This window comes from Coptis chinensis, chromosome 6 (assembly GCF_015680905.1).
Source record: "Coptis chinensis isolate HL-2020 chromosome 6, ASM1568090v1, whole genome shotgun sequence".
Classification (NCBI taxonomy): domain Eukaryota; kingdom Viridiplantae; phylum Streptophyta; class Magnoliopsida; order Ranunculales; family Ranunculaceae; genus Coptis; species Coptis chinensis.
In genome coordinates, this window is record NC_141461.1 from 15,657,578 (window position 1) to 15,682,972 (window position 25,395).

Genomic DNA, 25,395 nt, shown 5'->3' on the forward strand with positions numbered 1-25,395 from the left:
TGAAGTAATCTTATGCTCTCAAAACGAAATGACCAATATATATAAAAATAACGAAACATAATGGTTGATGAAAGAGTTGAGCGCTTATTTCATGGCTTTCTTCATTTTAAAATCTATTAGTTTTTTAGTTAGCATTTTATAAAGTTAGCATAATCCCTGTTTCCCTGTTAGTTTTTTAGTAGCGGGAACACCTAATTTTGTAATTTCTTACTTTGAACACAATCTGTTTTAATTCAAATCTATTCTGTTTGAACACCACATTTATTATGTGTACTTCCTCTGCCTATTTTTCCAGTGTATTTCTTTATATATATCATTCATGCATGTTCTACCATGTCATGTCCCAATAACCCAATAGAAGGGATGTAAGTAGACTTACGGCTAGTGGGTTACATCGCTAGTGTCGGTGTCGAAAGCCCCAACCACATCACCAACTAAAGATCCATTAGCGTTTACACTTATGGGGAGGTTTGAAGATGTGGAACCAAGCCTTACTAGATGCATTCAGTATAATCAACATAGACATAGATAATTTTTCTTGTATTCTCATTGAACTATTTTATTTATATAGGAGGGAGTGGAGAACTTGATAATGAATACCAAAGTGCCTAATAAAAGCCTATTGGAAATCATTAACAATGATTGGAATAGTGGTGATTGGATCAATTGGAGGCAAAAGAGTGGTATGGGAAACACACTGACTTTAGCTAAACTCGAAATCAATTGGGCTTTCATAGAAGCACTTGTTAGATGTTGGAAGCCAAATGACATGGTTTTCAAATTTGGCTCTCATCAACTTTGTCCTACACTAGAAGAATGTTCTCATCTTCTTGGCATGTCTCTTGGAGGAAGCCCTGCTTTTCCCCACCTAAAAGATAGCTATATAAAGGAGCTTGTCGATTTCCTGCATATCTCAAAAAAAACTCTTGAAAAAGAAACAAATGGTCAAGTGAAAACTTGCTCTCTTGATTTCCTTATCGCTAGACACTTGAATGTCGGTGATCCAAACGATAAAAAAAAAGGCGTTAGGGCGTGCAAATTCGATAGACTTAGCAATTGTGGGACAAGTTCTTCTTCCGAATAACACAAACAAAATTGATGCCTCTTTATGCAAAATTATTCAAGAAGTTAGAACTGGGAGTGTTACTATCGTACCAATGATATTAGCGGAACTTCTTATAGGTTTGACCAATTGTGTCATAAATAGACATACCAAGCTTTCAGGATGCATTCCACTTCTTCAAGTTTGGGCATATGAGCACTTATCAAATTCCTTGGTGAAAATGAAAAGTGTTGGAGATAGCAGATATAATCTTGTCAAAACAAGCATTAGCAAGCGTCCTTGTACAATTCCTAAGGATGCAGACGCATGGTATGCCAGCTTAAATTATTTGAAGACGGAGAACATCAAGTGGAAATGTGATTGGCTCTTGTGTCAGAGAGATATTTATCTACATATTCCAGGTTGACAAAGTCTTGTACTTGTTGGCCTTCATGGTTCCACTCCGTATGTGCCACTTCGAGTACTATGTCAGTTTGGTTGTGTTCCATTCAATCCAACCACAGCTGATCTTGAAAAAGACCGTGTTGATTTTACTTCATACTCCATGAAGAAGGAAATTATATATGTCAACACATGGGACCAGAGTCGTCAATCTATTTTTTCGTTTCTTCAAAACAATACCTCTACCATAACTGAAGTAAATCAACTTGCTCCAAAGCGTAGAAGAGAATTTGAAGGAGATCAAGAAAACCCAAATAACAAGATGTCCACTTGTAATAATGTAAGAAGAGAGGGGATTTAATCTCTGTCATGATCACATTATACATCAACCTCCACCGAAGGGACTGAATAATGATTGAGAATTTGGGTTTGTTTATGTCAAATGCATGTAAGTCTATTTTTTTACATTATATAGTTTTATTTATTTGGCAATGTATTTTAACTTTAAATTAGTGAAAAAAATTATCCAAAACGAATAACAATAAATTAGATACAACTTTACTCTATCATTTTCAAACAATTCCAAGAAAAAAAACATGATTTATTACCCTTTTACTCACTGTGCAATATTTGACGTATTCAGTGTTACCCTTTACTCTTGCCAAATATGATTAGTTGTATGCTTTTGTCCTAGAACAACACATTTATTAATGGTACTTCATTTGCGCTATTTTCTATGTGTATTTTTTTTATATATATCATTCATGCATGTTCTACCATGTCATGTCCCAATAATCCAATAGAAGGGATGCAAATAGGCTTACGGCTAGTGGGTTACACCACTGGTGTCGGTGTCGAAAGCCCCAACCATATCACCAACTAAAGATCCATTAGCGTTTACACTTCTGGGGAGGTTTGAAGATGTGGAACCAAGTCTTATTAGATGCATAAACCAAATATCCATATGTTTAAATTATGATTGAGAATTTTTGTTTGTTTATGTCAACTGCATGTAAGTCCAATTTTAAATTTGAAAATGTATTTTTACTTTAAATTTGTTAGAAATATTATCCAAAAGGAATAACAAGAAATAAGATACAACTTTACATTAGCATTTTCAAACAATTCAACATATAAAAGCAACCAAATCATTATGTAGATTTGCTTTATTAAATATCTATATTCCCATGGAGCTAACCATTTTCTTCTGTTTTTACAGTTGCACTTTTTTGGTTCTAGGTATTTCTGTTCTTGTGGAAAATATTGGAAAAGGAAGCGGTATGTTTTCATTCAGATTTGTGGTATTCTTAATCCTACAACTAATATTTTCTTGGCCTCTAACTACCCATTTTCATTACAATATATTTCCAAACTAACCACTATTTGTTTTGTCCTTGTAGGCCCAGTTCTTTTGGTTTTGTTTTCGTTATAAGTCTTTATGTTTCTTGGAGATATTTTTGTCAAACAAATTGGTATGTATTCATTCGCATTTGCTTTACTCCTTGTTTTAATTTGTTTTCAGCTTGAAACTACGATTTACATGGTAATGCAATTGGTGGAGACGGTCTCATATAAGTCGTGCATTCCTCGTTAATATTCATGCATTTCTCTTACGCTTAATATTCTTAATATCTCCTAATACATTAGTTACTTTGGGTGCATTTAATAGGTGAGTAATAATGGTTCAAATTTCATTATTTCATTTAGATATAACAAAATAAGTAGTCATATTTATGTTTCATATATATTGCAAGTTTTTCACATTTATGACAACCACGGTTGAAATAATAAGTTTGAAGTAGTTGGACTTTATAGTTTTTATCCGTTTACTCAACTTTTCTTGGCTTAACTTCCCGTTAGAGAAAAGAAACAATTTTCCTAAGCAAAACTTTCAACTATTTAATGCTCCAGTTTGCCCACCATGTAGGAATTTCAATTGACACGACATAAGAAGACTTCCCTCTCGTCCCTCCTTTTCCACTCTTAGTGTTTTAATGCACAATGGATGCAGTTGTGGAAGGTTTTCCAGTATCACTACACCAAATTGATAGGTTCTTTGGTAGATTTTATAGTCGTCGGAATTGACATACTCCCTTACCAACTACTACTCGGCCGCGTCTTCATAATCGTCGGCCCCGTAACTCTTTCGCCCAAATTTCAACATACATCAGGAGATTAGACTACCTACCAGAAATTGCATATCCAACTACTCGAAGACGTACAATTCTTTCCAAACGTACTTTTTCTCGGATTATGATGGCGGTGGCATCTCAACCTGAGAGTTCAATGCATATTCATAGGAGACCTGATTAGCTAGAATCCTCTATAAGTAATCATATGGTTAGAAATTATGCAGAAATCTCTTTAGCAAGGGAGAAAGTCGATGATCTAGATGAAAATTGCCCGCTCATTGAATGGGTTCGTACGGTTGGAAATCATGCACCAAATTATTTGGTAAGGGAGACTATATCTGATTTACCAGAAAATGTATCCCGTATTCAAAGGGTTGACAATCTACCATATCCAACAGAGACTTCAAGAGGTTATGACAGGGTTGGAAGTCAAGTAGATAAATCTTTGCAACTAGATAGTGTATCTGATTTTGATTTAGCAGACAATTGCCCGCTCATTCAGTGGCTACGTAATCCAAAGGTTGCATGCCCAGTTGATAATAACAGCATTTCCCACACAATGCAACGGATGGAGCAGAAAAGGGCAAAAAATACTACAAAAAAGAAGAGAGCCTGTGCAAAACAGACAAGTGAGCAACATGCATCGACGCAGTCAATTAATAGTGCTAGAAGAAAAGCTGCACGCATTGGCCAAACCTCCGAGCAAAGAGAAGCTCATCGTAGCCTAGACACTGCTCATAGAGGTTTGGCTCGTGGATTGCAAATGGATGCAGTACGACATTCCCTCATAAGGCAAAATGTAGAGCATGGTAGGTCTACAAATACTGCAAAAAAGAAGAGAACTCATGCAAAACAGACAAGTTCGCAACATGCATCGACACAGTCAATTAATAGTGCTATAAGATAAGATGCACGCATTGGCGAAACCTCCAAGCACCGAGATGCTCATCGTCGCCTAGACACTGCTCGTAAAGGTTTGGCTCGTGGATTGCACATGGATGGAGTACAAAATTCCAGACAAGCTCGTAGAAGATTTGCATTTGTAAGGCGAAACCCTATTGAAAGGGTTGTTCAAAACGCCCTTAATGCGTTTCGTAGCAGAGTTGTTGGGCAAAGAGTTACACGTCAAACAATTGCCCGTCAAAGAGTTATTTCACAGAACGTTGTTCATCAAAGACTTCCTGGTGTTCAACTTATGGTGTGTGAAGACAATATCCATGAAAACCCTGATCTGCCACCTACTATAGACGACTACATACCACTCTCCAACGCACAAGTATTTAGAAAATCCTGCAATGATATTTCATGGGTCAATTGTCTTCTATGCAAAAGAAAATTTCCCGATCTAAAGATTTCTGCATGTATTTGCTTTTCTTTGTATATTTTCTTGAAATATGTTTGTACTAAGTGAGAACCTCGCTTATAACAATAATTGATGCATGTATTTGTACCTCTTGCAAGTTGGATAACCGGGACAACACTAGTGCTAACATGTTCAGTGTTAACAATTTAATGGATCCGGGCATTGTACCTCTAAACTGTCTCGTTTGTCCGATCTAGAAAGAATTCTCATTACCAGGGTGCACCCCATGATGTATGTGTATCGTGTTAGGGGTCAACAATACACGTATAGTGATAATGTGATAAAATTTTCCCAAGATGTCAATCTGATTGCCATTGTTCTTCCATTCAAGCCCGCTGATTTGTTTGCAATTCTTGTCGTTAATAGAAGGGGGCCACATGCAAGCAAGGAATTCCTTGTTCGGCGAGAATTTGTACGCACAGCCTTGGTTTGGTTGAAAACTTATCATCGGTACTATAATGATATAATTATTGATGATGGAACTATCGAAGGACTACCTGTAGATGGACAACCTGATGACCTACCACATATGTCCCGACCTGTGGAAGATATCAACAACAAAGTTTCTGCCATATCTAAGGAAGCCGATGACGATGATGGGCCACCAGACTTGCATAACTAGGATTTGCACATTGATGAGTTTCATGATGTTGGAACTATTTCTATTGCGACACAACCCAATCAACAGGCATGTCTCCAGAGGGCATTTATGGTACCAAGTGTAGATCAAACTAATGTTCATATGCCTTTAACAACTCACGTCATTGATGAGTTTTCAACCCCAGGATATATTGCTATAACATTTCCAACTTTGTTTCCTTACGGTGATGTTGATCTACGACAAGCTCGCCAGCGGAAAGTCAATCCATTGCCGTACTTCCAATTTTTGATGAAATATCATGATGGCCGTTTTGCTAGAGATACAAGATTCCGCTACTTTGCTTGGAACTCTCTTTCAAGGTGGCAGGCACTTTCTTTAGGTGATGTTTTTGTGAGGAAGAATCTAGGGGATGCTGAGTTGTCAATTGAAGAAATTCGAAATATGGTTTCGTCCGGTGACAAGCAATTAGCTAATCGTGTCTCTTACTTTGCTAACAACATTCGTGGTACCCGGTCTTATTGGTATACAAGATTGAAAGAGCTGACTGCCATGGTTAAACAGTTAGGTCCACCAACCATCTTCTTCACACTCAGTGCTGCTGACATGCAATGGCCAAAACTATTTCATATTTTAGATCCTTCTAATGATCTTGAAAGGATGTATCCTTTAGATAAAAGAAGGGGACGCGCAAAGTTAATTAATGATAACCCAAATGTTGTCGCTTGGTTCTTTCAGACAAGAGTGAAATTCTTCTTTCGGGATTACTTACGAGTTGAGTTCTCTGTGGTTGATCATTGGTACCGGTTTGAGTGGCAAAATCATGGTAGTGGTCATGTTCATGGATTTCTTTGGCTAGCAGATGCTCCAGATGTTACTAAGATTGCTACAAGTGCTATCGATAGATCTAATATCATTGATTATTTTGATAGACTTGTTTGCACTGTGAACCTAGACCCAAACTTGTCTAGAAATCTACAAGAACATCCTTGTGCACGCACTTTGCCACTCGATTTACAACTTGATACAAACGAAGATGACTATGTTTCGTTGGTCAATTGGGTCATGCGACACTCTATATGTGGGAGTCATTGTTTGCGCTTACACAAAGCAACCAAACAAATGGTATGTCGCTTTAGATACCCATTTGATGTAATTGGTCAGTCGAAGATTGTAGAAGAGCCTCCCAATAGTAACATGTATCGTTTCCTTAGCCGCCGAAATGATGAACTAGTCTGTTCCCACAATCGAAAGATTTTGCAGACCTGGCGTGCAAACATTGATTGGTCACATGTCCTTTCAGTGCAATCTGTTGTCAATTACATTGCTAAATACGCCGCTAAATCTGAACTAGCTTCAAAAAGTTTCAAAGATACTTTTCAAGATATTGTTGAAGATTTTCATCGACCCTGTCAAAATACAAGATCTGCTTTCAAGCGGCTACTTATGAAAAGTGTCTCTGAAAGAGATATTTCTGCCCAGGAAGTATGTCACTTGTTAATGGGGGTACCCATTGACCCGATCATTCAGAAAGTTTGTACTCTTAAATGTTAGCGAAAAGAGCATGCTAGCATCAATTATACGCCGTCGAAGAGTGGCCGACGAGGATGAAATTGTTGGAACAGATCCAACCTTTGTAGGAAAATATCTGCAACGACCTTCTTGCTATGAAAATACTTCCCTCCTGAATATGGAAAAGAGACATTACTTCAAGCAGTAGGTTTGGCACACTTCTCGAGGACGCAGTTGTGCGTTTGGTGCCGGAGCTAGACGGTGTCATTGTAGGAACCGTTATTTCAGAATGACTATTTCTACAAACCGCGAACACCACGCACATCAGAATTAATGGCTGTCCATGATTTGTGATTGGAGAACATACCTTTGAGAATCGGTTTAGATAACTCTAAGAATCCAAGCTTTATGAAATCTGAAATCAACTCCTTGATCTTCTATTGTATTCCTTTAGAACAAATTAGACGTTGTATGGACAACGATCTACCAACCCTCTTCTTTTTCTCAAGATCAGAAACGAATTCAGATCTACTTTTCTTGCCTCTTTTTCAGAACAATGAATAATGAATTTTGGCAAGAGAGAAAGAATATTCTATTTATAGGCTACAACAGGGACCATGAGGAGAAATTAGGGTTGGGCCTCCTAACGGGCTTGGGCTTCCCATGTTCGCCCATAACACACGGCCCAAGTCCGTCAACAAATGACTTATTCCACTAAAGGTCATTGTTGCACTACCGCCCTAATCCCAAATTACGTGTCAGTGTTTATGGGCTCCATATTATATGCTCGTTGATCTCCCCGTGTTTAAGATATCGAATGTCCGTTGATTAAATCAAATTACTGATAACTACATTAATCAACTTCTTATGTCCTTGAGTAGTACCACTCAACCTCATTGTCATGTCGGAATAAATCCACCTGCAGGGTTTACATGACAATCTTTTTGAGCTCCTCAAGGGGACATCATCAACCCGACTTCTTGCGGGACACGAATTCCTTCTATAATCAACAACACACCTTACATACAATGTCATCCCAATCCATCGAGTATGTTGATTCACAAATGAATCTCACTTATTGATGATTTAAAGCAATGTACAATATATGTAAGTGCCCGTTATTATATCCGGATTAGGAGGACAAGCATCCATAATAACAGAGGCGTTTGTTCTCTTATATAGTCAGTATAAGGAGAAACAACCTCATTTGGTCCTGTTCAATACACACAAAGTGTACTATAATATTATAGTCAAGATAGACTAATACTAGATTATACTACAACCGTACTAATGGTTTGTCCAAATTCATCTAGGTTGTGAACGATTACTTATACCTTATAAGGTACTGATGATATGATCTTTTGTGTGTCCACACCATATCATCTACAACATAAAGTATTAGACACATGCATATAACTAATAACATATATAATATGCATAACATTTGCCCATATAATTCTCATTCAAAATATAAAGAATTAGAATTAATACAAAAGTAATACTTTTAGTATATAACCCTATCAGTCATCCTACCAAACACTGAAAAATGGGAATCATTTTGTCATCAACAAGTCTTAATTCATCACCATTATCAAACTCTCGAAGAAGCTCATGGAGAATTTGTCTTGTGGTCTGAAAGATACAATGACTTGGGTTTCAAAATCACTCATGGGATTATTCTTCCATAACCGATAGATGAAGAGCTTGAAGATGGTATTGAGGTAGAGCTTGGTACTGAAGACTTACTTCGGGATGAGTGGATGATGGTAGCAGCAATGGGGCCCATGTTTGTCTATGGGGAAACTGTGGAATTAGGAATGAGAGACTTTGACATTTCACACAATTGGGCTGAAGGTTTACATCGATATCCAAATATAGAAATTGATAAAAAATTTGTTCATCCTATACGTGGTGGCAATGAACTAAATAATGAACCGCAAACCGTTGTACCAGATCATGATTTATCTAATGAACAAAGACTGGCTCATGAAATGGTTGTTAGAGCACTACAAGATGGAGCATGTATTCGGTTAATTGTTTGTGGGGGGGCAGGCACAGGCAAGTCCACACTCATAAATGCAATTGTGTATTCAGTTACTATAATTTTCAGAACAAACAAAGCAATATGTGTCATGGCTCCTACTAGAGTTACCGCTTTTAATATTGGAGGTGCAACCATCCATTATGAACTCTCTTTCACTGTGGAACAGAAAGGTGTGAAATAAACTTCCAAAAAGATTGAATGTGATCAATGTCGATGTATGCAAGAAGACTTTAAAGACACCAAACTTATCATTATCGATGAGTACAGCATGGTTGGAAGAAGTATGCTTGCAAATATTGACCGGCGTTGTCGAGATATTTTCGCAAAGAACGAGCCATTTGGTAATGTATCTATTATCCTCGTTGGTGATATGCGTCAATTACCTCCTGTATGTGACAGTGCATTATATATCCAAGGTGGGTCTATTCAAAAACAATATGGTGGAATTGTGTATTATAGTTTCGATAAATGTGTTCAGTTATCACATATATTTCGACAAGCAGGGGATGACCAAACATCATTTCGAGAAACAATATTCAGACTCAGTAATGGAACTTCAACCGTCAGTGATTGGCAATTATTTCTAACTCGGGATATTTCCTCGCTAAATATGGATGAGGTTAACACCTTCAAAGATGCTTTCGTCTTTTTCTTACCAAACAGCCTGCACATGATTACAATCTCACCCGACTGATTGAGCTTGGTAAACTAGTTGCTCGAATTGTGTCACTAAATAATTGTGAGACTGCTACTAAGGCTTCGTCATATGATGCAAAAGGCTTGGAGAAAGTTCTGTGTCTATCACTTGGTGCACGTGTTATGCTTCGTTCAAACATTGCCACCACAAATGGACTGGTTAATGGTGCAATGGGCACTGTTGTAGATATTGTCTACGGAAATGGCTGCAAATCACCAGAAGATATACCTCTTGCTGTTATGGTTGACTTCGACCACTATCGTGGTGCTAGGTTCCGTCCAGATTCTAATATAATACGTATTACTCCACAGACATCAAATTGGAAATCAGGTAATGTTACATGCTAGCGCATTCAGGTTCCCCTTGTACTATGTTGGGCTATAACAATTCACAAGAGTCAAGGCCTCACTCTTGATCGGGCTGTGGTAGATATTGGTGAAAGGGAAAGCCTCAGTTTGACTTTTGTTGCTTTGTCTCGCACAAGAAAGTTGTATGATCTAGCATTTAACCCTATGTTCTCTTTGGAAATACTTCAAAAGATTGGAAAATGTGTTGGTCTTACAGGTCGATTGCAAGAGGAGAATCGTTTGTTGCACTTGTCTGCTTCAACCATTTGATGTTCTAGGAAAATCTGATCGTTGAAATGTTAATTTATTGTTTTTATCTCGGTATGTAGTATTTATCTTTCTACATATCTTTCTATTTATATTGTTTGCAAATTCACTTCATCAAGATTTTTTATATTTCTCATAAATGAATATCTAATGTCGTTATCATGCTTAATTTTGTTGTTTGGATTTATGTAAGTTCTTTCACAAGTAATATATAGGAGGACATTTTTTGATGGTTGCTGCAGATGGATTTTGTCACTTCAGCTATTACCTTTTATATTATAGTTGTTTAGACTTTTGCTAACCCCCCTCTTGGTGTATTTTGAGTTGAGTTGAGCAGTTTGTAAAGTAAATAATTGTGCAACTTGTTATATATATAGTAGTTTGGAACCTTTGGGATGTTGTTACTTTGGTTCTTCTGGTCATATGACAGGTTTAATGATTTCTAGATATGATATTTTTTATGATTTAATATTGAAAATACAAAGGAGATTTTGTCGAAATTTTCATTCGTAAAATATGTGTTATGATTTTTCTACATTGAGAATATAATATTTGCTTATAAAGTAAATAACTGTGTAATTTCTTATATGTATAATGTTTTAAAACCTTAGGGATGTTACTTTAGTTTTCTGATGGTGTTGTATATATGTATTTTTGGTTATTCAAATAACGAAAGACAAAAACATGTTTATTTGGAATGACAGGTTATATGATTTAATATTGAAAATATAGAGAAGATTTTGCCAAAAATTTCGTTCTTGTCCATTTGGAGAATGTAATATTTCTTTAAAATTAAATGTATGTTGATAGGATATTATGTGACTTAGCTCCAAACATAAAATGGCTCCATTGGGGTGTCCATCGTAATGCATGACTACTTAACAGGGAAAATTTCCGCAAATATTAGTTTCTTTCATTGTTTGGATAAAGGTCTACTTCTTCACATTTACCAAACATGTAATTATTGATAGATAATTCTGTGTACGTGCTAAAGCGTTACACATGTTAATATACGACTGTTGGTTCAAGTACGCAATAAAATAACCGTAGCAAAAAAAATCATTCAATATTGTTACACTTGCAATAAACTAGACAATGATATAGTCTATTTTTCTTAATTTATCTGTCTAATTATCAAAAAAAAAAATCAAGTCGTGAAAATAAATAAATAAATATAATATATATAAAAAAGGAGAGCCAAATAAATGATATACTACACTCATGCCCCACTGCATTGCAGAGCCTGACTTTCACTATTCGGCCAAAGAAACCAATCCGTCCATATCTTACACTAATGCTCCTTGGACCATAGGATCATAAAAGTGTGCCTATATATAAAAACATCCACTCACTTTACACTGTCCATTTCTTCTCCACAATCAAAAGAGAGAAAATTTCCCTTCATTGAAAACAAAGAGAAACGAAAATGGTGAAAGTGAATGTGGCGATAACTGCTACGTTCGAGAACATCAAGAGCCTTCAACCACAAAGAGGAGTCGACGATCCGGATCTGCCTTATTTCTTCAAGGTATATATTAATATATTTTCAGCGTTTTTTATTTTGAGTTCGATAGATCTTTTAAATGTTTGTTTGTTTGTTGTAGCTTCAATGTATGAACTGTGGTGAAGTTTGTGAGAAGGAAACATGTGTGATTATGTCGAAGAAAGTTGCTAACCCTAGTGGGAAAGGGACTACTAATCTGGTCAAGAAAGTAAGCCTTTCCCATCTCAGATCTGTGTTTGTTTTGTATATATTTGTTGTTTTGGATCTATGTTTTATTGATTTGTGTTGTAAGTAAGTAAGAAATTATCAATCAGTTATTTAATGTCTGTGACTGATGATTAGTCGCTTATTAATGAAAGAAATGTGGATTGCCACTTGTTTTCTGTTTCTTTAGTGTAACGAAGGGATATATGGACTGATGATTATGTAAATAGAGGTTTGGAGATATATGTTGTTAACTAAGGATTTGATGATAGGTTGTTAAATGTTTATTAGATCAGAAAGTGGATTTAGTCTTGGATTGGTCAGTGTTTTTGTATTGTTTATAGTAATAAAAACTGAAAGTAACACTACAAATGAAGTTTATCCATTGTAGATGTATTGATACTTTGTGTGTATGTTGTAATGTATGTCATTATTGGAGAATAGATAAATTATATTTAGAGAGTGGAGGAAAGAGTGATTGCAGCAAGTAAGTGTGCGCATGTGCGTGTTAGCTACGAAAAAGAAACTAGGAATGCCTGGAGTAGAAGTTGTTACTAGTGAGACTCAGTGATTAAGGGATATTGTATTTGATGTAAATTTTAGGTATGGAGTACTTTAATTCAATGAATAATGGATTTACTTACATATCATGACCATTTCTTATGATGACGTTCTAGTGAATAACCAATAAAGTGAATATATTAAGCCACTATAAATAGTAGTTTTCACATAATTTTAGCTGGTATTTATTGTAGATTGCGAATGTATGTTTATAACCTATTGTGTATGTAGTTCTTGGAATTAGTAATTAGCTTGTAAGTGCGTTGCATTTACAGGTGGCTCTTTAACAAAAGTACTATGTTCCATTTTTCCTGTTATGTTGTGTGGAGTCTTATGTTACTGGCCTATTGGTATTTACATCAAACCAATGCGGTGGATGAATTTCCTTGGCAATTGTCCATTTTTTATTTATTTGTGGTACATACAATTTTTGGGTCATTGGAAGCTATTGCATCCCTAATACTATTTATCTTTGCACTCATTTCAAGTGCAAGGTCTGTTCGAGGGAGGGGACTGTAACCATGGTCCCAGAACGTGGTTGCCCCCTATCGCTTGGTGCTTCTCTTTATGGGACTTATATAACATTGATGGGATTTGAATTCAACGGACTGGAACCAGTGAGTTGTTCTTTTGGACGTGGATGGAAAGCTGAATCAGTAAGTACTCATTTCAATTTAGCTTTACTTTCCACGTGGAAGACAGTCCAGAGTATGTTAATGCTGTTTGGTTTAAGATGTGTTGATACTTCCTGAACAGACATATGGTAGTTTACCTTCAATATCTCTAGTTTTCGTGTTGGTGATGGGAATATATGAGGTGCATTGTTTCTTATTGTCTACTTATCGAAGAATGGATGATGCATGTTAATCATATTCTGATAAGTGAGAACTGCATTACCATATTCTGGATTGTCTTCCCTTTGCATATTCTTGTCTCTCGAGATTCTTGGTGGGTTTTAACGAGGCAGTAAGGTCTGCAGTGCTCAATTGAAATGACTGCTTAGTGTATTATCTGATATCCTAACATTGAGATATACCTATTAAAAGTCTTGGTTGTTATGCTCCTCTTAGCGCTGACTAATTTGGATCCCTTTTCTTTTTTGTAGAACTTTACATCTTGTTCAAGTGATTTTTTCTTTCTTCCTTTGTGCTTCCTTTGTGGCTACATGCCTACACGGCTACACATGCCAATACTTAAATGTTAGATCTGCTTTTAAGAGCATATCAGATAATATTCATCTTATTTTCAGATGTGTAAAAGCTGTATCACATATGCTAAACCAAGAAACCTCAGATTGCTGTTCTGGATGTCTAAATTCGCAGCTCCTAAAAGACAACAGCAAAAGCATGCGATAGAGCCAGAGGACCTCCTTGAATAATTGTGATTGTAAATTTGTAACTAAGGGATGGTACCTAATAACTGAACTTTTAGGCAAGGTCAAAAACAGCGGTTTGTGTGTTCCCCAAGGTCGTGTGTGGAAGGGAACTTCATAATTGCAAGTGATAGGAGTATACGAGGATTGTGTTTCGTAATTTGTAATTATCGATGAATAGTTATCAATGCATGCTTATTCTGTTGTGATAACCACATTAGCATATTCTTGATTGTCTCCCCCTGAAGTGTTTCTCTTTCACTATGCATTATCTGGTTAGTGTGTTACCTGGTATCCTGATATTAAGATACAATTACACGAAGCCTTGAATGTTATACTCCTCTTACTGGTTACGAACTTGGACCCCTTTCCTTTCTGTAGAACTTGACATCTTGTTCAAGTAAGTTTTTTCTTTCTGCCAGTAATGCTGCGTATGCCAAACCTTAAGAGCATACCAGATAATCTTCATCTTAGTTTCAGATGTGTAATTTGATGTCTTTAGGAGTTCTAATAGAAGATGTAACACATGCTAAATTTAGAGACCTCAGATTATTATTTTGGATGTTTAAATTTGCAGATCCTAAAGCCAATCAGCACAAGCTTGCAATAGAGGAGCTCCTTGAATAATTGTGATTTTAATAAAGGGATGGTACCTTAGCAAAAAATTAGGCCATATCAGAAAGTGTTTTGAGTGATCATGAAGTGGCCTAGGTGGAAGGGACCCTTCCGCATATAGTGTGGAAAAGTTAATACCGAAGCTTTTTGCAAAATAGCACTTACTGAACGTGCTTTTGCACCTTTCTCTCACCCCCTAGCCTGTTATAAATGTACACTGTAATTTTTATTCGACTTTTCTGATGAACAGTTATTTTTTTTCCGCAGACAACAGGGACTCTATTTGAAGATATTGATTTGTCAGGAGCGGAGTTTGCGGACTTCTGTGACGTGGGTCAGGTCCCAGTTAGGGTATCCAATGTGAGGGCTCAATGTCAGGTGGTTCCACACTGGGGGTATGGATCTGGACGATACAGGTGCAGATATGGATATGGATATGGATATGGAACAAGATACCTATGAAGCTAGTTCTGCATCAGATATAGAAATGTGATAGCCTTGTGGACAGATGTTTTGAAGGTTCACTCTTGTAGTTTTGGCGTTTTTTTAGCTTTGAACACCTTAATTTGCTACTATGAGAAACTTATATCTAGTTCTTTTCCTGATTTGGCTGCGATTGTAATTTCCTCTGTTTGCTGAATTTGTTCCTGCCTGGCAAATTGGTGTAGTTCGATGACTGTGTACTAGTTCTTTTTTGAAATCTTTCAAGTTCAAGTTCCATTTTGAGTTCTCATAGCCTCATGTACAATAGATCGCCTGTGGGACTGTGTCCAGGATGAGTATACAGTGCTGTATTTTTGCTGAACAACCTACTTGTCTCATTTCGTGGTGTTCTGGTAGATGCGGGTGCCATCTCCTATAACACTGTAACAGGACTGGACTGGTTTATATTAGGACCTGTTTGATCAGAACAATGCCTAAACACTAATTCTTTGACGATACTGTGGTAGTGATGGAAAAAGATGATTGTAATTTGTACTAGAGATTTTACTTCAACTTTTTTCTTTTTCTTTTTCTTTTTCTTTGTATCTAAATTCTAATATTTTGGTTGGAATTGAGGAAAAAGTAGGGATCTGTTCCAAAGTAGGAATTGTGGAGGAAACTAATCACATGTTGCCATGTTTAAGAGGTAGACCCTTGGTGTCAAGGTTAGTTGGCTAAATATATCTTTACAAATTGCAATATATACTTGGAGACGAAGGACAGCAGAATTACACGTCCTGAGGCGATGTACCAAAGTTCTTGAAAAGGAATTTGTAGCAATCTCCAAGTATAGAAGATATTATACGTGTATTAGACAGGAGCCGAGAGATCGATATTTTTTAGTTAATTATAGAAGATCTTGTCATCTTGCCACTAATTTCTACTGTTTTTTATTTACTTATACGATGATTAGACTAGACATTAGATTGAGGCAATATTTATCATTGGCGTGCATTGCAGAAAATTGCAAATTAGTCTAGAGCTATGACAAAGGTGAGCTTCAAATTAGCCTTCACTACTGTGCGATCCATTATCTGATTTTGATGTACTCTTGTTAACTTATGGTACCTATTAACTTGAGCATGAAAAGGAAGAATGATTAAATACCTCCTTTTGAGTATATGTAGGAACATAGATATATGAGGTATCACTGTCAAAGTGTCAATGGCATTTCATTGGACCACAACCGAACTATCAATACAGTTGGATGGTCTCATTGGAGGAACTGACTTGATAAAACACCAAAATAAAGCCCGAAACACACGTTAGCATAACCTAAATCTGTGGAACGTGCAAAGTGAGTGTCATTACGCGTCTGAGGTACCGTGTGTCTTGGACAACTCCTGAAGTCCTTGTAAATTAGGAAGCGTTTTTTTGTAAACAGTGGATTGGCTGATTTACTTGTATCAAGATTTCAAATATATATATATATTTTTTTTAATACAATGGAAGAACACAAGAAAACAAAAGAAAGAAAAAGAAATGAAAGACAGGTCAGTGTACACAGAAGCAAGAAAGAAGAATCCAATCTTCTTTCCACCTCATTCTTCAAAGTTCAAACACACCTCTCTCTCTCACTTTTCAGAAACAACTCACCCGCACGGATACACAGCAGAGAAACTCACCCTTCCTCAAACCCTCTCTCTTCAATAATTTTCCTTCTCCAAAAAAACTTCATTTTCTTCACGTAACTGAGTCAAACAACAACTCAGTGACTGAGTCAAATGGGTTGTTGTGAATCCTCGTTATTTACAGACACAACTCACACAGCCAAAAAAGACAACCACTCAATACCCACCGGAGATTCTTCACCATCTGGTGGCGCCACCACTGGTGGTGGTGGTGGTATCCCACCTTTTTCGGAATTCTCATTATCCGATCTTAAGTCAGCTACTAATAATTTCAGTTCAGATTATATTGTTTCCGAAAGCGGAGAGAAAGCACCTAATTTAGTTTATAAAGGTCGTTTACAGAATCGGAGATGGATTGCTGTTAAAAAGTTTACTAAAATGGCTTGGCCTGATCCTAAACAGTTTGCGGTAATCTACTTGCCTTTTTTTTTTTTTTTTTTTTTTTTTTTTATATGGGAAATTTGAATTTAATGTTTTTGATTGTGTTTTTTATAGGAAGAAGCTTGGGGAGTTGGGAAGTTGAGACATAGAAGGCTTGCGAATTTGATTGGGTATTGTTGTGATGGGGAGGAACGGTTACTTGTGGCGGAGTACATGCCGAATGATACACTTGCAAAGCATTTATTCCACTGTATGTATGATAATTTTAGTTTTACTACTGTGAAGAAGCTAAGTTTAGTTGGTATAAGTCAACTAAATTTGGCATAGTAATCGGTAGAATGTGTACTAAGTTGTGTAGAGCTTAATGGAGTGGAGTGAGAACATGTGTTGAGCTTTCATGAGAATTTTGGGAAGATGCATTGTTTTTTGTAATTTGTTATTATGACGTTCAATACTTGTAAGCATTGTGTATATATAATTTGTAGTGTGAAATTCCCCATGGAGTAGACCCGGGATCGATGCGGTAGATCCACTTTACCGATTAAAAAGGAGCTCTATCTTCTATTTATGTGTTAGAAGATAGTCCTTAGCTAATTCTCTTGGTTTCTTCTTGTGCAATTAAAGGGTCCAAATTTTAAAATAAGTTTATGTTATTGCTGTATACTTTTGTTTCTAGCAATTCGTGTATCGGTGAAGGTAACACTGCTTTTGCTTGACAGGGGAGAATCAAACGATTGAGTGGTCCATGAGATTAAGAGTTGCCCTGTATATTGCCGAAGCCTTAGATTATTGTAACTCTGAAGGCCGACCAGTGTACCACGATTTGAATGCTTACAGAGTTCTCTTTGATGAGGTATTGTCAAAACGCGTACATGTTTCATTACTATAATTTTACATTTTACTGTCTTGTGCATTATATATTGCACAAGAGCACAATATCCAGTTGATACCTCTTGATTAATCTCGGTGTCCTTGTAGGATGGTGATCCACGGCTTTCTTGTTTTGGACTCATGAAAAATAGTAGGGATGGGAAAAGTTATAGCACAAATCTCGCCTATACTCCTCCGGAGTATCTAAGAAATGGTCTGTCCTGGAAGCCTAATTCTTCTTTGGTTCTTTTTGTATATCTTTGCTGTGCTGACTAAAATATATTTTTACTGATGAAAATGGGAAAATTACAAACCAAGTTGATCCCCACACTGTACTAATTTTGTTCATAATTTGGTTAATGCTTAAACATAGAAATTTAGATTGGGATGTCAACAATTATAAGGAAATGTGTGCTTCATTTGAAAATATATGCGTTGCAGTATCTGTTGCTTGGGTTCACGTACTTGATAGTTATCTTCATGCACTCACAGGAGATATGTTTTATCAAGGAATTCTATAATCTGTATAGTTAACTTGGATTTAGCGTGTTTCTTTGTTAGAGGAACATAATCAACTCTGAGAACATGCATGAACTATTCTGCGGTATTATCTTTGGGGAACAAAGATGTTTATTCATATTATCAGAAGCTATTATAGCGATATTTATGGCTGTAATTTGTTGATTTCAAAATCTTGTGCTCATTTTTCAATTGAATAGAGTAGGTAGTACATGAGCAAGAAAATCCCCAACCCCGTACTTGATAAGTTGTTGTCCATAATTTTCTTACAAGTTCTATGCGAGAACTCAGATGACCTCTTTATCAGGCATATTTTGGACTGTTCTGGAAAGTCTCAGTATCTGATCTAGATTGAGGAGGTCAGGACAAAATTGTATCTTCTTTACCTCTTTGAACAATGGGTCCATACTGAACTTTTCGGAAAGTTCCCTTCTCGAGAAATAGTGACCCCATCTCTCCTCTCATCTTTGTGTTTTTCGTTAAGGCTCTCCACTGGATCATCTAGATTTGTATTGTTTTTGAAGGCTCTTTGTGGGATCACCAAGGAGCCAATGGTTTTGAGCGTTTGGCTGCTGGAGGAGCATTATAATGTGAGCAGTGGTGGTCCTAGCGTTTCTCATTTGCATATGCTAATGATACCCTTATCTTCTCTAGGAGTGACCTTAGATAGTTGAGAACATTCAATTGGGTTGTCCTACAATTTCCCATTTTAAATCTGTTACTCCTGTTTAAATTGTTCTTTCGAGGCATAGTTGAGAAATGATTTTGGCTACTTGGGATAAATTTCATGTGATATATTATGTTTTTAGTTATTGAATAAGAAGAGAAGAAGAAAGTCCGGTGGAGAAGAGAGAAAACAACTATTCGGCCTTCCTTCACACATCTATATATTAGAAAATACAAGATAGTAGGATTTACATAATAGAAACATCCTTGGAAATTCAGCCCAGCCCTTAGATGCCCACGGGAAATGTCCCTTAGAACTCTAACACAGGCAATAGTGGTCCTAGGGTTTCTCGTTTGCAGCTTGCTGATGAGACCTTGATCTTCCTTTGGAGAGTTTTTAGCTAAAAAATAATTGAGAGTATTTAAAGGCGTAATATGGTAATTAACGTGGTGATTGGGTTGAAATCTAAACTAATGAAGAGGGAAGAAGTTTAATTTGGTAATCCTGACCTTGTAGGATTTTTGGTCCTGGTGGAATCATTTGGCTGTATGCCAGTGTACTTGCAACAACCCATAGTTGCTCAAGAAGTTTATTCATGCTCAAATATATAGTTGTCCTTAAAAGATGATCAGTTCGTCCTTCGGCATTACCTTTTGTTAGTTGTACGCTTGTACTCCCTTGGGACAGTGGTGCTACTGAGTTAGTTCAGGCTGTCCATGAGTTTTGTATCTTTCTCTTTACAGTGCATTTTTTTTTTTTTTGATGGGTTTACAGTGCATTTGTAGGGCTTCATAAAGATAAATTCGGGGCTGATTCCATTCTAGATGATACCCTCTAGATGATACCCTCTTTATAGACAGCCTTATAATCAAGCTTTTTGTCTGGAAGCTGTTACCTATGAAAATGGATAACTTTCCACAATCTAGACATTTTACCCAAAACTTTGAACCATAAAGAGACTAGTTTCAGATGAATTTGGATTGGGGGTGATCTTCGTATACAAATCCGTGCTCCCCATAAATCATACCTCAGATTCACTCATTCAGTTTTTGCTTGAACCTCCAAATAGTTATCGTGCTTTTCGGATCCGCTACACCATTTATTTGATAAAAGAAGCCTTATTGTGTGTTTGTTCTTGGCTTAAGATAACGTTCTTGGTTGTTGGCTACTTTAGGACACATTTTCTAGTGGATATTATTTACATATATTTTGATTAATACTTACACTGCCATTGTTAAATTTTCTTGTAGGACGGGTCACTCCTGAAAGTGTTATCTTCAGCTTTGGCACTGTTATCTTGGATCTTCTGAGTGGAAAGCATATTCCTCCTAGTCATGTAAGTTGCCTTGGGCCTATGTTAAGTTAATAGAGAAGCAGCCTTGTCTGGCATAGAAATTCTATATGATCCCACTGTACCATGGTCTGAAATTTCTTAAGTATTGATTATTCATCAACTACTTCCAGTTGCAAACATTTAACCCTATAGTTTCTTACAAGATAATTATTGGCCCATAATTTCCTGTGCTTGTTGGCTTTTCTTATCTATTATGTATTGGAGTATATATCTGTTATTGGAGTACATGCAGCAGCCAGTAAATGTGCTTTAAATTGCACGAATTTACTCTCCATAGCTTTAGGAAGGTTTGAGAAAATACATTATTGGTGTGATTTTAAAACTTTTTAAAGCAATATAAAAAACCTTACTAATAAAAAATATTAAGCAGTATTGTTGTTTTATAAACAAGTAGAGTCCAATACCTTAATGTTTACTTTCAAAGATCTGATACAATGCCTTGTTTATCTGAAGAGTGCCATTTAGGCATATTCTATCGATGTTCTCTCCTTAGATCAACCTGATAAGATTGGAGCAACTTGCATCTACTGATATACTGTGACTTGGTTTTGAATTAAGGGATTTTGAGTAGTTTGCATTGACCAGTAGCATTTCTTAAACATTAGGGCGTCCAACTCAAAACCAATTGGTGGTGAGTGGAGTGGCCCAGAAACTGTTATACTATATTGCAAGGCTTTCAACGTCCCATGTGGGAGACTATAATAGACATCTCAACAACATTTAGTGGAGAAGAGTACTGCATTGGGGGAGTGATGGTTGGATATTTGAACATTTAATAACTAGCATCACTCATTTGAGCCAAGTTCTATTTTTCTTTTTCTGTTTCCGCTGAGGAAGATATCCATTTAACTTTTTGCATGATTTAGAATCTTAGAAACCATTAGTCAGCTCAGCTGACTTATTTCTTTTGTTTCTGGTGAGGAAGACATCCATTGAACTATTTGCATGATTTAGAAGCTTAAGAACCACTAGTCTGCTCTTATGTTGTCATTCTGAGTTGACTCTTTATCATTAACAACTTTCAAGTGTTTGGTACAGTTCATTTTCCATTCAAACATGTCCTTTGATTCTGATAAGTTACTGAACTAAGGGATAAGCCTCTTATTCATCTGCTCTCGTGTTTTCATATGAAGGCTCTTGACATGATACGAGGAAAGAATATACTTCTATTAATGGATTCACATTTGGAGGGGAACTTTTCAACAGAAGAGGCTACTGTGGTAGTTGAGCTTGCGTCACAATGTTTGCAATATGAGCCCAGGGAGAGGCCCAATCTGAAGAAGCTTGTCTCTACACTGGCGCCACTGCAAAATAAACCTGATGTAAGTTCATATCTTCAATTTCTTGATTCAAGTTGTTTATTATAAGTGCCATCTTTACATATTTGCAATTTTGACTGCGGTTTGTCTGGGAGTGTGGATGTACTCAAGTCCACAATTTTGGTCTTGGCATATAATAATGTGTCTGAGGCTCTGAGCATACATCATACCAACCAAAGTTGATTATTAGAAAAAGGATCACAGTGGAGTTTTGTTTGAGGGATAAAATAGACAGAGTACCTTGACCTATCATGGACACATATTTTATGCCTTACTGAAAGAAAAAGATATCAACCTACAACTTGATTGCTCTTTCTTGTGATAAGCCTGTTCAGAAACAGACACCTTTTACATTGGTTGTTGTAGGATGGACCAATTGACTATTGTCGATTAACATCAGATAGTAATAATGATGTAGAACATTAGTCGAGTCTGTCAGTGTCATAGGTGTGTGCCTATGTTCCCTCTACATGTTATGTGCGTGAGCCCCTTAGTTGAGTCCAAGGCCATGGTTCGAGTCCATTAGTTAGTTGGACACATGTCGTGTTCCTATTGGTTTATGCTTTCTAGGTTTACTTTAAATAACGGGCTTGTAGTTAGGGTTTCAGGAGTTGTGTTTATGTATGTGATTTGTGATTGAGAGATTCAATAAAAGAGTGATTTTTAGGTCGTCTTTTAATTGTGTTTCAATTAAAGTGGAGATTCAATTAAATTGAAGCTTCCGCCAGTAAGAATCTACATTAAATAAATATTTTGTAAATTAGCGACCAGAGTTCAATATTGGGAAACTGACATCATAGATGATACAATGATGCCCAGAATTGCATATAGATATGGAATGTTTATCAAGTGAATACAACTAGAGTTTTGTACAATGTCCGTGTTCATATTGATGCAAAGACTCTCCAATCGCCATCAGCCCACCCTTATGCCAGTATAGTTAATTTACCATGATTCAGAAAGTGTTGGCATACCCGGTTTTGAAAAGTAGTTTGATCCAGTTGGATTCTGCTCCCACTGTTCTATCCTTCTGACAAATCTTTGCCTCCCACCATCTTAGACAACTTCACCGTTTTTCTCTTGGGATGGGGTATTCTACTCCATTGGAGCACCTGCAGTAATTGAAGGCTACTCACATATTGTCTAGTGATAGATTTTCTTTTAAGGGAATTTTTAGCTTTTGGTTGCAGTATTAATTTTTTATTTTGCGTTTGGTCACTGATTGATCGTTTATTAGCATTTGGTCCCAATTCCGTCAATTGACCGCGTTGACTGTCAATTGACTGTATATAACTGTTTAGTTTTTGGTTGCCTATTGTATACCACTCCCCCCTCCTCTCAAAGTTACATGGCTTGTTAAAGATGAGTCCAAAGTCCAAAATAACAAGGGACACAGTGGCACATGTCTAGGTATGGAGTATGGACAAAAAACCCCGACGGTGCATATATTTGCGGATATAGTCGTAGGAGCTTCTCGATTACTTCCGACGTCTTCTGGCCAGCACCCTTGAAACACCATCTTAAAGCTTCATTCTCATTTTAAAGCTCAGTTTCAAGAGTGTGACCAAACCCTGGGTGGATCTTAAGTCGCGGTTCTCCCTCTGCCAAAAGTAAGCTTTTTAATGGTGTTGTAATTGTTCAAGTTTTTCGATGGTGGAATTAGTGGGACCTAGAGCAAATAAATTGTCTAAAAGGAAGGACCACATGCTAATATACTATGATACAGGGGAAGGATCATAAGAAAATCTGTAGCAAACACAATAGTAGCAAAATCCCCAATTTTTGTAATCAGTAAGAAGTCAAAACCCCCCATTGTAGCCGTCAATTATTGAAGTTTATATAGTAAAATGAACTAAGGAAAAACCTAACTTGCATTATTAGCCTGAGGTTTAACTCCCCATCAATTATCTATAACATAATGTGGTCCCCAACCTACAACGTAGCCAAGAACATGTTTTGTATCTTCACCCTTTAGCTTCCTTCAGTTAATACTCACAGAAAAAAGAAAAAGATTCCTCGGTAAAATCAAAGTAACCAACTCTTAAAAGACGCGTATCTTGGAAAACAGTTTTAAGTTCCAGGGTGTGCATCACACGCTGAGGGGTTGTTTTGCCAATAAAAAGAACACTCAATTGCCAGTCAACACGGTCAACTAACGGAATTGGAACCAGAGGATAATAAATGATTAATCGGTTAGACGGTAACCAAACACTAAATAACGAATTAATACTGGGACCAGCCTTAAAAATCCCTTCCTTTGAAGTGTTGCATTTTACTTGAAAGTTTTGATATTGTAATTTCAAAGATGTCTATCAATGGTAAGTATAAATTTAAGTGCAGGAAAACTACCTTTTATGTGTTTGGCATCTGATCCCTGTATTTCATGATATGCAGGTTCCATCCTATGTGATGCTGGGAATACCGAAGCCCGAAGAAGCCCCTCCTACCCCCCAGCGTCCACTCTCACCAATGGGCGAAGCTTGCCAGCGAATGGATCTCACGGCTATTCATCAGATTTTGGTGATGACACATTACAGAGACGATGAAGGAACCAATGAGGTAAATAGATTGTAGCAAAGAGGGTTTCCTTTATGTCTTCTCCTAATATTAAGATGAGAGGTTTATCTGATTATGTGTTTCTTCAGTTATCTTTCCAAGAGTGGACACAACAAATGAGAGATATGCTGGAGGCAAGAAAGCGTGGGGACTTTGCTTTCCGTGATAAAGACTTCAAAGCTGCTATTGACTGTTATTCTCAGGTATTACTCTTCCGCTGAGTGTTGGGAATTGTGCGGGCAATGCTATAATATGCACTGCTGACACTACTTAATTACCTGTACTTTTCATTTAATTTGGAATTTTTAAGTGATGATAATGAGAAGGCAAATTGGGATCCAGGCTACAGTTCCTAACTCATGTAATTTTCTTCCTAATAGTAAATATTAGTCAAGCTCTTCACCTTGCTCATGAAATTTGTATCTGTTTTTCTTCACTGCAGTTTATAGATGTAGGAACAATGGTTTCACCAACTGTTTATGCAAGACGGAGTCTTTGCCATCTTCTTTGTGACCAACCAGATGCGGCTCTACGGGACGCAATGCAAGCACAATGTGTCTATCCAGATTGGCCCACAGCCTTCTACATGCAGGCAGTTGCGCTTGCCAAGCTTGACATGCATAAAGATGCAGCTGACATGTTGAACGAAGCTGCTGGTCTAGAAGAAAAGAGGCAGCGTGGTGGGAGAGGATCTTGAGATTCTTTCGTCTATATTTGCCAGTAATAATGTATTGCCCTCCCCATCTGTTGTTGTACAAGAAACCTCAAATTAATGTGTAAACTAGAGTTGGAAATCTTGTCTCAGCCGAAAATTGTAATATAGAGTCACGCTTTTTTTACATCAATGATTGATTGCAATTACTTTCTTCAGATTATGAAAAGAGGTCAAGTGATTTTTGATTTATTTGTCAAGATGCAATGCAAGACTTTGTAGGGTATATGTGCTTAGCTCTAT

General features: G+C 36.9%; 4 protein-coding genes across 6 annotated transcripts; all 4 read left to right on the top strand.

Moving 5' to 3' along the window:
* The first annotated feature begins 5,981 nt into the window (after window positions 1–5,981).
* On the top strand, window positions 5,982–9,274 carry LOC147491721 (uncharacterized). The gene is made up of 2 exons (XM_086567310.1): window positions 5,982–7,086; window positions 8,745–9,274. The coding sequence occupies exons 1-2, from the start codon at window positions 5,982–5,984 to the stop codon at window positions 9,272–9,274; spliced, it is 1,635 nt and encodes a 544-aa protein (XP_086423436.1).
* Window positions 9,275–9,361: 87 nt separating this feature from the next.
* LOC147491722 (uncharacterized) lies at window positions 9,362–10,407 on the top strand. Its single transcript, XM_086567311.1, has 3 exons — window positions 9,362–9,655; window positions 9,757–10,120; window positions 10,220–10,407. Exons 1-3 carry the CDS (start codon window positions 9,362–9,364, stop codon window positions 10,405–10,407), a joined length of 846 nt encoding a protein of 281 aa, XP_086423437.1.
* A 1,344-nt stretch (window positions 10,408–11,751) lies between these two features.
* LOC147491723 (uncharacterized) lies at window positions 11,752–15,378 on the top strand. Of its 3 annotated transcripts, none has more exons than XM_086566479.1 (4): window positions 11,752–11,932; window positions 12,009–12,116; window positions 13,162–13,329; window positions 14,623–15,378. In XM_086566479.1, the coding sequence occupies exons 1-4, from the start codon at window positions 11,831–11,833 to the stop codon at window positions 14,653–14,655; spliced, it is 411 nt and encodes a 136-aa protein (XP_086422605.1). In that variant the 5' UTR covers window positions 11,752–11,830; the 3' UTR covers window positions 14,656–15,378. The 3 variants fall into 3 exon arrangements, with proteins under 3 accessions (XP_086422605.1, XP_086422604.1, XP_086422603.1); XM_086566478.1 differs by lacking the exon at window positions 14,623–15,378 and adding an exon at window positions 13,923–14,184; XM_086566477.1 differs by having other exon boundaries at window positions 11,753–11,932; window positions 14,928–15,378.
* A 1,207-nt stretch (window positions 15,379–16,585) lies between these two features.
* LOC147491724 (serine/threonine-protein kinase BSK1-like) lies at window positions 16,586–25,310 on the top strand. The gene is made up of 9 exons (XM_086566476.1): window positions 16,586–17,182; window positions 17,270–17,405; window positions 17,875–18,008; window positions 18,134–18,239; window positions 20,462–20,547; window positions 21,699–21,887; window positions 24,279–24,443; window positions 24,530–24,643; window positions 24,883–25,310. The coding sequence occupies exons 1-9, from the start codon at window positions 16,868–16,870 to the stop codon at window positions 25,135–25,137; spliced, it is 1,500 nt and encodes a 499-aa protein (XP_086422602.1). The 5' UTR covers window positions 16,586–16,867; the 3' UTR covers window positions 25,138–25,310.
* Window positions 25,311–25,395: the final 85 nt, after the last annotated feature.

What these genes read in the sequence shown, in the direction of transcription:
- LOC147491721 (XM_086567310.1), top strand. Translation starts at nt 5,982, where the DNA reads ATGGTTTCGTCCGGTGACAAGCAATTAGCTAATCGTGTCTCTTACTTT. An exon ending in GAAAGTTTGTACTCTTAAAT is followed by an intron (nt 7,087 to 8,744) that starts GTTAGCGAAAAG and finishes CATAACCGATAG; the next exon opens with ATGAAGAGCTTGAAGATGGT.
- LOC147491724 (XM_086566476.1), top strand. Translation starts at nt 16,868, where the DNA reads ATGGGTTGTTGTGAATCCTCGTTATTTACAGACACAACTCACACAGCC. An exon ending in TCCGGAGTATCTAAGAAATG is followed by an intron (nt 18,240 to 20,461) that starts GTCTGTCCTGGA and finishes ATTTTCTTGTAG; the next exon opens with GACGGGTCACTCCTGAAAGT. An exon ending in AGCATATTCCTCCTAGTCAT is followed by an intron (nt 20,548 to 21,698) that starts GTAAGTTGCCTT and finishes TTTCATATGAAG; the next exon opens with GCTCTTGACATGATACGAGG.
- LOC147491722 (XM_086567311.1), top strand. Translation starts at nt 9,362, where the DNA reads ATGGTTGGAAGAAGTATGCTTGCAAATATTGACCGGCGTTGTCGAGAT. An exon ending in TCAGTAATGGAACTTCAACC is followed by an intron (nt 9,656 to 9,756) that starts GTCAGTGATTGG and finishes CTTACCAAACAG; the next exon opens with CCTGCACATGATTACAATCT. An exon ending in GACATCAAATTGGAAATCAG is followed by an intron (nt 10,121 to 10,219) that starts GTAATGTTACAT and finishes GGGCTGTGGTAG; the next exon opens with ATATTGGTGAAAGGGAAAGC.
- LOC147491723 (XM_086566477.1), top strand. Translation starts at nt 11,831, where the DNA reads ATGGTGAAAGTGAATGTGGCGATAACTGCTACGTTCGAGAACATCAAG. An exon ending in ATCTGCCTTATTTCTTCAAG is followed by an intron (nt 11,933 to 12,008) that starts GTATATATTAAT and finishes TGTTTGTTGTAG; the next exon opens with CTTCAATGTATGAACTGTGG. An exon ending in CTACTAATCTGGTCAAGAAA is followed by an intron (nt 12,117 to 13,161) that starts GTAAGCCTTTCC and finishes ACTCATTTCAAG; the next exon opens with TGCAAGGTCTGTTCGAGGGA.